The 12,576-nt window shown below is 35.7% G+C and overlaps 1 protein-coding gene across 1 annotated transcript in view; it reads left to right on the top strand.

Annotated features, from left to right (window-relative positions):
• The window catches only part of LOC122112596 (sciellin-like), a 71,768-nt gene that overhangs the window by 58,813 nt on the left and 379 nt on the right, over positions 1-12,576 (top strand). The window contains exons 20-24 of the mRNA XM_042685455.1: positions 471-521; positions 5,814-5,873; positions 6,017-6,076; positions 6,218-6,271; positions 9,863-9,925. Of these exons, the coding sequence (XP_042541389.1) occupies positions 471-521; positions 5,814-5,873; positions 6,017-6,076; positions 6,218-6,271; positions 9,863-9,925 (288 nt within the window). The remainder of the gene's footprint in view (positions 1-470; positions 522-5,813; positions 5,874-6,016; positions 6,077-6,217; positions 6,272-9,862; positions 9,926-12,576) is intronic.

Below are 12,576 nucleotides of genomic sequence, written 5' to 3'. Positions count from 1 at the left end.
GTGAACTTAAGAGAGCAGAAGTACGTGAAAGAGAAGAGGCGTGGGATTTGCAGGACAGGTGTTCTGGTTTTAATTTTGGTTCACTCTCAGTCACTTCTTAGGTATCTTGCTGCTGGAAGTGTCTTAATTTTTCTGAAGCTCAATGTCTTTCAATGAAATGGTAATAATCTACCTCAGTGGTTTTGAAGGTTAACAATATTAGTTAAGTTGGGCAAGCCTGTATCTCTAGCCCTCTGGAAACTGATGCAGAAGGATTACAAATTCATGGCTAGCCTAGGACACATAATGAGAACTTGTCTCAAAAAGAAAACAAAACAAAAGGCAATTAATGGATATAAAGTAGAAATCCAGTAGTCTTACTCATTTTTATTCTAGCTCCTATTCAGTAATTTATAACTATCAAAATTAGGCCAATCTTGAAAAGTGGCAATTCCTGTTGATTTTGACTAGGTTTTATTTTATTTTATCAGAGACCAGAAGTTTGGTGAACTAAGCCCCAAAGCTGTCAAAAACACTGCTCGGTAAGAGAGGAATATTATTTATTTGCTTGTTTTTCCTTCTCCCTAACTAAAAATAGCATGAATATGAATGTAGAACTTGAATGATCATCATAGTTTTTATATGTCCCTAGAAACCTAGATGTTAACTACACTATTTGTTAACAGTAAATAAAAATGAGAAATAGCGGAAAACCTTCACTTTTCTTAGCCCTAGCAAAACCGTTGAAGGAAGGGACTAGAGAAGGGGGCAGAAGGGACATGTCTGTGCACAAGTTGTTCGTGTTTGCTTTGTTTGTGTGACATTGATATGAATGCTTTTGTATCTGGAATTAATATTTATTAATAGTTTAAAAATAGACTTAGATCCATTAGACTCATTAGCATTGCATTCACTTGCTTGTAAAAGAGTCTTTTCAGACAGAGGGAACTTCATGAGGTCCATTGTACAAAGAATTTGTGCTCCCACAAAAGAATATGGTCCTAAAATTTGAAAAAAATTTGAAGTAGTTTTCTTACGGAAATGAAATTCACTTTTTGTCTCTGGGCTGTATAAAACAATTTATACCCTTATGTATTACTGTATCTACCATTTCTATATTTTTTTAAAATAAAATCTTGGTAATGTTTTCATTATTTCCATTTTTATGTTTTCTTGGTGCCAATAAAGATAATAAAGCTTATGCCAGGTGCCAGTGGCTCATGGCTGTATATCCTAGCTAGGCAAGAAGCTGAGATCTGAGAATCACGGTTTGAAGCCAGGACATGTCAGGAGACTCTTTAATTAACTACCAAAAACCCAAAAGTGGAGCTGTGGTTCAAGTAGTAGAGCACTACCTTTAAAGGAAAAAGCCAAGGGATAGTGCTTAGACCCTGAGGTCAAGGCCCAGTACAGGCAAAAACAAAATAAAATGAAATAAAGTACAATTCTCACTAACACTCCTTAATAAAAAACCACTGCAGAATCTTCAATGAATAAAAAAAAGATCATAAGGCTTTAGAGATGGAAGAAAGATGGGTTGGGACCATTTTACAAACCACTGTTCTAGTTGAACCTCTTCCTTTGGTAGAAGAGAACATTAGGACTCAGAAAGGTTAAGTGATTTGACCAGGGTCACAGAGATAATTAGTGGAAGACTGACCGGAGCTCTGTGATCTCTTAGGCAGTGAGTAATTACTGAGCACCTACTGAGTTTCCAGCTTATGACTAGGTATCATTAGTTGCACATTAGGTATAATTATAGTCTGTGAACGCCAAAAAGAGAATTCAGTAGTCATTCTGAATCTTATTAACAGCAGGCAATTAACATAGATTAAAGCTAATTATGTACCAAGGGCACAAAGATATTACTCCAAGACAATAATAGGTTGTCAATTTAATATATTACATTTTGGAACACTCATATACTGCTTGCTGAATATAGGATGTATTGCCAGTATGTTGCATCTAAAAAGAAATAAAAGACACTAAAGGCAATAAAATTCATTTGATAATGTCCTGGGTAGATATTAGAGATAGACAGACTCCTAAAGATGATCTGCTCCAAGTTCTTCATTTACACACTGAGAATCTCAGTCTTATGTGAGGTCTTCCAGCTCACAATCCCACTCTGGTCTTTACATCAGCACTCATATGTTTATTAATCTTCCAAGACATGAAAGTTAATGAAATATTTGAAAACATTGGAGTCTCTAAGAGAGCATCATAGCTAGTGTGGGACAGTGCGGGCGTGTCCTGTAATATTCTCAGAGTCACTTAAAGAATTCCTCAGTGGAAGATGATGCACCAGTGTGACTTTGTGGCCTCTGTGGAAATAAGACTGAAATATTCTAATGAAGTCCCAAGTAATCATTTGTGTAGGAAAAGATGTTGCATTTTTCCCTACATAAAATTTAAATATCATATTCATGTGCTTTTAAACACCAAACTCAATGTATTTGCTTTGACTCCATGGAGACAAATTACATAGCCTACACATTAAGATAAGTCAACCTTATTACTTAGATTGTTGTTTTATGAACACAGAAGGTTGCCTTTTTAGTAGTGATAAGGGGTAGGACATGGCTTGAATAGACTTTCTCAAGATATGGGTCACCATCTATTAAAGAGCTTTAGGATTACTTCAGTGAGTGGAAATCAGCAATCTTAACCCCACCCTGACAGAATGAGCCAAATTGAAAATATGAACATTCTTGTGTAGAAAGGGAGTTATTTCACATAAAAGTATGTGTGTATGTGTGTGCATGTGTATGTGTGTGTAGAAGGAAGTATGAGATTACAATGTAAAATGTGTTTCTTATTGGATTTTATGAAATGCTGTTTCATAAAATATGAACCGAACTTTTTGCACCCAGTTAAAATAGACGTTCCCCTATTTTTTTTTTCATGTTTAATGATGCTTATTGTTAACTCTGCTGGAACATGTATATTCTATGTGGTTACAGTGAAATATGACTTATTTTACATGTAAAAAGCTGGGGCTTTTGAATATACTATTTATATATATAAAGTTTTATTCCTTGTTATTCTTTTAATATTGCTAAACTAACCATTTCAAGCATTGTTGTCTTAGTCCTTTTTAAAACATTTCCATCTTATTCTATATATATATATATATATATATATATACAAGTTGTATTTTATGACTTTATTATCTTATTTAATCTTCAAAGCACCTACTTTATAACAGGTACACTCAGCCCATTTATAAGCAAAACTCATGTTTGGAATAGTTCTCATTTGCCAAATCATTCTTTTAATTGTATTTATAGACATCAGTAGATTATCTTTAACTGAGAATATTATTATTATTGGGGATAATACAGAACAGTGAAAACTCAGGTAGGGACTTTCTATCTACCATGGAGATCTGAGAACCAGGAGGAGAGATTCAGGTGGACAAATTTCTGAGGTGGGCAGAAGCACATCCTATAGAGGAGGCGGGGCTGGAAGACAGAATGGATGTCTTTGCTCAGATCTTTTTCATGCGCCATCTCTCAACAGCTTCCTCACCCTTTGTAACTCTGTGTCAGTGTTTGTGGTGAGTGAAATGTATTTTGTTTTACAAGAGAGGAAAGGACTGTGGAGGAGTAGTGGGTGCAGGTGTGTTGCTGTCCTGGATGGCACTGGAAGCAGATGGCATCGGTCCTGCAATAGCCTGCCATGGCACCTGCTGTGTATTTCTCTTGAGTATGCATTTAGGAGTCTAGACTTAACAATGAAAGAACAAGTACACCAACCAAAACCGAGCAAGTGGTCTCAACAGATACTTCTCAAAGGATGAAATAGAAATGGCTAGCAGATATATGGAAATGGCACAATGTCATTAACTATCCAGGAAGTGCACATCAAAACTACATTGGGGGTCCCATCTTGTCATAGTCAATATGGCTATTACAAACAAACAATAATAACAAGAACAAATTCTGGAGAGGATACAGGAGAAAAGGAACCCTGACACACTGTTAGTGGGAATGTAAATTAGTACAGCCACTATAGAAATCTGTATGAAAGTTCTTTAAAAAAAAAAAAGTAACAGAGCACCATACAAAAAGTAGCACTATCATGTGATCCTACTAGATCACCCACTCGTGAATATAGTTTCAAAGAAATCAAGCTCAGCTTACAGTTGAGATATCTGCACACTCATGTTTGTTACTGCTCTGTTCACAATAGCCCAATCATGGAATGGCCTAGATGTTCATTTACAGAAGAGTAGATGAAGGAGAAATGGTCTGTATACAATGGGCTATCATTCAGCCACAAAGAAGAATGAAAAGTCAAGCACTATACTTGACACAGGAAAGACAACCACATATTTTCTTTCATATGGGGAAACAAAAAAATATGACTTGAAAGTAGAAAAATCTTATTAGGGAAGGGAAAGGGGATTGGAGGAAAAGTGGAGAGGAAAGAGGGTATGAGATGGAAGCAGAGGAGTAGACATGATCAAGTTCGGATATATGCATTTATGAAATGTCACCGTGAAACACATTGATTGTGCCAATGTATTAATAATTACCATAAAATAGCTGGGCATGGTAATTCAAGCCTTTCATCTAGCTGCTTGGGAGGTGGATATGAGACGATTGTAGTCTAAGGCCAACCTGGCCAAAAATAGTTCATGAGACTTTATCTGGACAAATGGCTGGGCAGAGAGGTATGTACCTTTCACCCCAGCTTCACATTATCCAGCCAGATGGGAAAGCAGTCTATGGTGGCCCAGGCAAAAAATAAGACCTTGTCTCAAAAATAACCTATACAAGAAAAGGATGTTGAAGTGGCTTGGTGGTAGAGGGTAGAGCAGCTACTTAGCAAATATAAGATAAGGCACTGAGTTTAAACACCAGTACTACTTAATAGCAACAACAACTGTAGTAGTAGTAGTAAATAATAATAGTATAGTAATAGTAATAGTAAATGGGCAACTTAGAAGGCTCCTTAAAAAAATATCACCACCTTCTAGTCCTTAAAACCTGAGTTATACTGAGGCAGTAAATGAGAGCAAACTACATGGGTAAAAACACTATTCTGTTACTAGAAAAGAAACTGGTAGGGCTTTGCATGGAAGGACACACTTTTGGGAGTATATGTCTATCTGGCCATCTGTGTTAAATCCAGTTCTCCGGTGTCCTAAAGAGAAGTCACAACTTTGGTGAAATACAACTCCTTTTATTAAGAATAATTCCAGATTTAGATCTTTAAAAAATATAATCAGTGGGGCTGGGAAGGTGGCTCAGTGGTAGAGCACTTGCCTTGCATGCCTGAGGCCCTGGGTTCGATTCCTCAGCACCACATAAGCAAAAAGAAAAAAAGCTGGAAGCAGCGCTGTGGCTCAAGTGGTAGAGCACTAGCCTTGAGCTGAAGAGCTGAGGGACAGCAACCAGGCCCAGAGTTCAGGCCCCACAACCAGACCCCCCCCCAAAAAATATATATAATCAGCATTTTATAAATATATAACAATATAATCAGTACACAATTTGGGAAAGTGTTAAGGACTTGAAAATCAGTTTCTATCTTCATAATATTTGGACAATCCAGAGGGAAAAACTGTTAATTACTCTTTGTAATGAATAAGTTGAGTACTAATCCCCATGCCATTGTAGATGCTTTTAGTAATAAAATGTGTGAAATCAGAATAAATTCTCTTTGCTTACAGTATATTTTCTTCTCTTCTAAATAAGTTAAAAGATGTGTATTATGGCTATTCTATAGCAAAACAATGTCTCACAGTTTAATCTTGTTTTCCTATTTATAATGCCCTTGAACCTATTATCTTTAACCCCAGCTGCTTTAATATGTGTTTCCCCTTAAAGAGACCAAGATCTTGATAAGCTCATCAAAGTGAATCATGAAATTCTCACAAACAACCAAAGGTAATAGCACTATTTTTTAATGTGCTTTGGTCAGGAAGAATACGTTGCTTTATTATTATTTCATGCAGATTTATAACTCAAATCTTGGCAACATAACTTTATCATTAAGCCATTCTCTTTCTATTTTTTAAAATTTAAAATAGAAACCAAGATCTAGATAACCTCATCAAAGTGAACCCTGAAGCAATTAAAAGCAATCAGAGGTAATAAAATAAAAGCAGTGAGTTAATATTTTCATTTGTAGATTGCCCCTGGATGAATAAAATTTACACTGTCTGTTTATTGACTTAGCACAATACCCCTAAACATGACTAATCCAAACTTTCCGCTTTTCTTTTAAACAGTCAAGGTTTGGACATTGTTAACGTGAAGCCATCGGCTCTCAGAAACACAAATCGGTAAATGACTTCCCTGATTAATTTGGACATATTCCCAAGGTCTAGGGTAGGATTTTTTTCTCCTTTCTTTTTTGAAGAAAGCTTCTATTTTTCTTTAGTGTTTGAAGTGAGGACACATTTATAATCTGTGTGTCTCTTGTCAACAAGGAAACATGGTATCCTCTTTTGGAGTCAGTTTGGGGCTTATTTGCACATCACAACTTACGAGTGTATGTTCCATCTAGGAACTATATGCCCAGAGATAATCTTCGGTCTATTACTTATATGCCATAGTCAGTCACTTTGGATGTCTATTTTACATAGATATAGTTCATTGCACAAAGGCACATTGCACATTTTAGGTGTTTAACAATAGTCGTGAATTAAAGGTGAAATATCAGATCACTCACTGCTTTTTGCTAGTTGACCTAGAATAATACCTATGACGTTCTAGCTCTAACATCCTGAGAGCTATCATCAAAATTAGATGGAAGAAATCTATTTTATCTCCTTGAGCTATGGACTATATTTTACTCATGAAAAGCTTAATGAATCACAGTGAATTAGGGCCACTGAAATGATTAGTTATATCTTGTATTTAAAATATCATAAACTACTTTGTTGATTGGCAACTCCTATGTACTACTTTAACGACAATTTAAAAAAATTGAAATGACTAAATTCCCTATAGACTTGCTGGTTTATTTCATATAAAATCTTTAAGAGCTGGGCACTGCTGACTCATACCTATAATTATAGCTACTCAAGAGCTGAGATCTGAGGATCATGGTTTAAAGCCAGCCCAGGCAGGAAAGTCTATGAGATTCTTATCTCCAGTGTACCACCAGAAAACCAGAAATGACCCTGTGGCTCAAAGTGGTAGAGAATTAACCTTGAGCAGAAAAGCTCAGGGACAGCACCCAGACCCTGAGTTCAAGCCCCATTTCTGACAAAAAAAAAAAAAGATCTTTAAGACACTCTCAATGAAAAGAATTATAAAAATACATAAATTTGTTCCCATCTCTCTATATCAACAAGTTGAAGAATTATGACAGTTACTTCACTATATTCAATATCCCTTTCATAGAAACAAATATTTCTTTTAGGATTTTTTGTTTTCTGGTACAAGGATTGGAACCCAAGGCCTCAGGCAGGTCCTCTATTACTTGAGAACCTCATGCAGCAGTAAAGTCTTAATACCTAAGATTTAGTTTCTAACATAAAAGACCTGTCATAGTAAAGTTTGATTTGAAGTCCCTTAATTTTGTAAATCTGTTTCATGCTTTACAAAAGTAGATCAACTTAGCAGTATAGACAGAAATATTGCTGCCTGTTAATAGATACCTGGGCCACAAGATGGAGTAAAAGCAGTTCAGGTTGAGCTAATAACTTTTTATTATCAGAGTTTATCTTAAGAAAAGTTGTAGCCAGGTACCAGTGGTTCATGTCTGTAATCCTAGCCTCTCTGGAGGTTGAGGTTTGAAGATTGTGGTTCAAAGCTAGCCTATGCAGAAAAGCTCATTATACCCAAAAGCTGAATGTGGAGGTGTGACTCAAGTGGTAGAGTGCCAGCCTTGAGCAAACAAACAAACATGTGAGAGGACAAGATTCTGGGTTCAAACTCCAGTGTACACACACACACACACACACACACACACACACACACACACACACAGAAGGAAAGAAAAGTTGAATAATAAATGACATAACTTCTTGGTCCCCAGAATGTCCATTTGCTTTCCTTAGCCTTCTCTATAAGGAAGTGTTATATTTGTTATCATGGCTGAGGAAAGTTAAGTTACACTATTATAATCCAAAATTGTCTTGTTGCTTCACCTCTAGATAACTCGTATCTTTTTCCAAACATTTTGAAAACTACACTGAAAAGTATTACCATTGTGGTAGTAAATAACAATGTCTCTTGAGCAGTTCTCTGAAGCTATGGAGAAATCGGTGGGTTTGGTGGGATTAATTCCAGTTGCTCATAAAAACAACAAATCTCAAAGTGTTCCTTTCACTGCCACAGAGAGAGTTTGGAATCCAGTCTTGGCTGCACTCTGCAACATTTTAGTATGGATTCCTATAAAAGTCTATTTTTCACACTGTGACTCACAGTTATTCATCTTGTGCCACAGTGTAAAAGACACCATGCAGTGGATGTGGTCTTAATTAAGGAACAAAATATTTTCACATCTTTTAACTTGAGGAGTTTGTGAGAAGTCCATACTTCTTTTCTTGTATCTTTCCATCTAGCAAGTAATATCAAACTGTGCAAAGAACCAAAGCAAATATACGTTCCATTCTTTGCATTGCCTGGGACTCTCTAGTTTAAACATTATTAGTATAGATTGTTTGGGAGAAAATATTATACGTCTCCCAATCAGAGATATGTAGTATTATTTATTAAAATACAATAAATTCGTAAAGCCACGGATTAAATGGCTTACTTGATGGTTCATACAACTTGGAAGGCATACAAAGGCTCTGTTTTCCACCATTTAAATAAAAATGTCTCAGTTGTATAAGGGAATTTTACTTTGATGTGTTCATCTATGCATACAATCTTCTTTGATACCCGTTTATCTTCCACATTAGGAATAGTTTACTCCAGTGCTGGGTTACTTTTTTGTGTGTCTGTGATTGAAGTCTAAACATAAACATCCAAGAGTTGATTTTAGATGTGCAGATGGTTTGGTCTGAGACTTTGTCTAGCAATTATTATTATTATTTTTCTGGTACTGGGGCTTGAACTCAGGTCTTGGGCTCTGTTCCTGAGCCTCTTAGTGCTTAGTGCTCTACCACTTGAGCCACAGTTCCACTTCTGTTTTTTTTTTTCTGTTTATATGGTACTGAGTAATCTAACCCAGGGCTTTGTGCCTGCTAGGCAAGCACTCTGCCACTAAGCCACTTCCCAGCCCGAAAAGTTGGTTTTTTTTGTTTGTTTGTTTGTTTGTTTGTTTTTGTCGGTCATGGGGCTTGAACTCTGAGCCTGGGTGCTGTCCCTCAGTTCTTCAGCTCAATGCTAGTGCTCTACCACTTGAACTACAATGACACTTCTGGTTTTCTAGTGGTTAATTGGAGATAAGAGTCTCACAGACTTTCCTGCCCAGGCTGGCTTTGAACCACGATCCTCAGATCTCAGCCTCCTGCATAGCTAGGATTACAGGTGTGAGCCACTGGCGCCCAGCCCAACAGTTATTTTAAGTGGCCCCAGAGACCTCATTTTTTACTCTTTTCCTGCCCCAAATGCTATGTCACAGGACTTTGAGAGATTTTAATAGACAAACCATGTAAAAATACAGAGTTAGTACTTTGTGAGACTAGGTTAGTACTCATTAAATGTTAACTAAATGTGAATATAAGTAAGTGATATCTTTTCAGACTACCCAAATCTTCCAATAAATTCGTTTTAACATTTTTTTCTCAGATAACATAATCTATACTTTGTATGCTGGGGATCAAACACAAGGTCTTTTTCATATTAAGCAAGCACTGTATCTCCCATATCTCTATTGACCTCAAATGACTATGTCTAGATACATGCTGACTTCTAATTTATTATTATTATATTTGTTTATGTTCTAAAATTGTGATATATGTTTGTTTCTTTAGAAGCCAGACCCTAGAAAATTTAATTGAAGTAAATTCTCGTGTGTCTGAAAATAAGAATGGAAGGTAAGGTTCATTATGATTTATTTTCTTTCTTATGAATTCCATATTCACCTGTATACATTTTAAAATCTTATACTATTTTCTGGGGAGTTGAATTGTGGTATAGAGTTTAAATAAAAACAATAGCTAGAGATGGAAGAATGGCTGAAGTGACGGAGCTGGTGCTTGCGTGGTGCTTTTGTGACAGCCCATGTCACAAAAGAAAGCAAAGCAAAGCAAAGCAAAGCAAAACAAAACAAAATAGAGTAATCTATTTAAATTCAAAATATTATAGATTCTGGTGCTTAGCAGATGATAAGAGGAAAAGAAATAATCAAATATTAATTTTTAGGACTTCTTTCTCAGGCCTATCTGATTACTTAGTGAAAAGGAGTCATGGAAACTCAAAGTTCTTTACTTAGGCTGTGAGAATTTATTTTTACTTACTGTTGCTTGGTAGATTTTTTTTTTTTTTTTAGTGGTGTAGCAATTACTCAGAGAATATTTTCCTTGGGGATCTTGTGTTACAAAAATGAGCAAATTCCCACAGCCATCCATGTACACATACCTAATTTTCAAATTTTTAATAGCATGAAGTATAATAGCTTTAAAATAACTACAAGATATTTGTCATCACAAGGAAGATTAAGATAAAAGTTTCACTGTTGTTACAATTTATTTACTTTTAGAGAGGAGTTAATAACATTTCTTTTTTTTCTCTTTTTTTTCTTTTTTTTTTTATTGTGAAAATACTGTACAGAGAGGTTACAATTACATGGGCAAGACAATGAGTACATTTCTTATCAAGCATTGTAGCCTCCTCCTTGTTTCCCCTTCCCATCCCTTCCCATCCTCCCTCCACCCTCCTTTAATAACATTTCTATGTTTAGTAGTTCTACTTATATATAAAGGAACTCTAAAAACAGTAAGTTTAGCCACACACTGGTGGCTCATGCCTTTAATCCTAGCTACTCAGGAGGCTAAGATCTGAGGACTGCTGTTCAAAGCCAGCCCAGACAGGAGAGTGTGTGAGAAAACCACTCAGAAAGCCGGAAGTGGTGCTGTGGCTCAAGTGGTAGAGTGTTAGGGACAGCGCCCATGCCCGCAGTTCAAGCCCCACAACTGACAAAAAAGTAAACAAACACAACAGTAAGTTTACATTTTTCATATATTTCTATTAATTGTGTGTAAGACATAATGTTGAGGTTTTTTTTTTCCTGTAGAGTGTGTAAAAGCTCAGGAAAGAGGAACTAGCTTAGTTTCCTTCCACAATGCCTGCAAAAATCTCCTGAATCCAATAGTAAGGTGGTTTCTTTCTGTAGATCTCCAAACCATCTTCTACCTTCTTTAGCATACTGAGAAAGACTGCAACAGAATGATAAGGATAACATTTCGGGACGATCTACTTGTCCTGGAAGCATGCTTACTATTTGGGGGAATAGGCTGGATTAGAGAAATTATTCACAAATCACATTCAAATATTATTTGACAGTGGCCAACGTTAAAAATTATGAGTGAACAATTTAGCATAGTAAAGAACTTGCCATTTAATTTGATTTGATAGTGACTCCAATTTGCATTGAACTTGTTCATGAAAGTATTAATAAGGAAATAATATACAATAGTTACATTAAGGCTTGGGGCTTCATCATAAGAATTTTGAGAAACCCAATTCAGTTTATGTCTTTACTGTTTTGCTAGTTATTTTTGTCTTCTGTTTGTGAGTTTTGCAAACTGGCATTTTGTTTTATTTTTTATTGTTGACTCCAGTGCAAATTTGCTCATCATCTTTGTTCTTTAATGCTACCTATTTTTAACAGGTGGATTTTACCTTATATATAATATAATTTGAATATCTACCTACCTACCTACCTCCATATTTACCTACCTACCTATCTATCTAAGATCAAAATTAGGGTCTTATCCATCCTAGGCAAGCACTTGAATTAAGTATTTTTCAACAATTCCTAGTTGGATTTATTATTCTTGGGATGACATTTTAATAATTATGTTAGAAAATCTAATAACAATAATTCTACTTTTTCACTACTTGATATCCTTTGAACTCAAAAATATACTTGTCAAGCATCTATCTTAAAACAGATTATTCTTTTAGTATATTTATCTCTTTGCTTCTTCTCTCTCTCTTTCTTTCTCTCTGTCTCTCAAGTTTTGTTGTTGGTTTGTTCTGCATTGCTGGGGATCAAACATAAGTCCTCATGCCTGGTAGTTCTACAATTAAGGTGTTAGTTCTACAACTAACTAAGGTGCTCTATCTCTAGCCATGTTTCCTCTTCTTTAAGAGTTCTCTGGAAATGGAAAGCAGGTTTGAGAATTATAAAGCTTGATTAATATCTGAACTCTCCTATAATTTCATCCCTCCTATGTTAGAATTTACCAATGTGAATGAAGAAGGAAAAGGAGCCTTTTTTTCCTTTCAATTGAAAATGTCCTCAATTCCACTGGTAAAAAATGAATATGCCTCCAGTCTGAAACATGCTATCATTTTTAGATGAGCTTTGCCTTTCATTAAAAAAAAGATGGGAACAGAAATGCTCAAAGCAACTCCTGGATCATTTTCATTAAATTGATAAATTCTCAGATATGTTGTACCTAGCAAGCATTCTAAAATGACATGCTTGTGTGAAAAGGTTATGGGAACCAACTTCTGATGG

The sequence above is a fragment of the Dipodomys spectabilis genome, unplaced genomic scaffold (assembly GCF_019054845.1).
Source record: "Dipodomys spectabilis isolate Male_0828 unplaced genomic scaffold, ASM1905484v1 ptg000095l, whole genome shotgun sequence".
Taxonomy (NCBI): Eukaryota; Metazoa; Chordata; class Mammalia; order Rodentia; family Heteromyidae; genus Dipodomys; species Dipodomys spectabilis.
The sequence above is the reverse complement of the archived record's forward strand: the minus strand, read 5'-3'. Positions and strand labels throughout refer to the sequence as shown.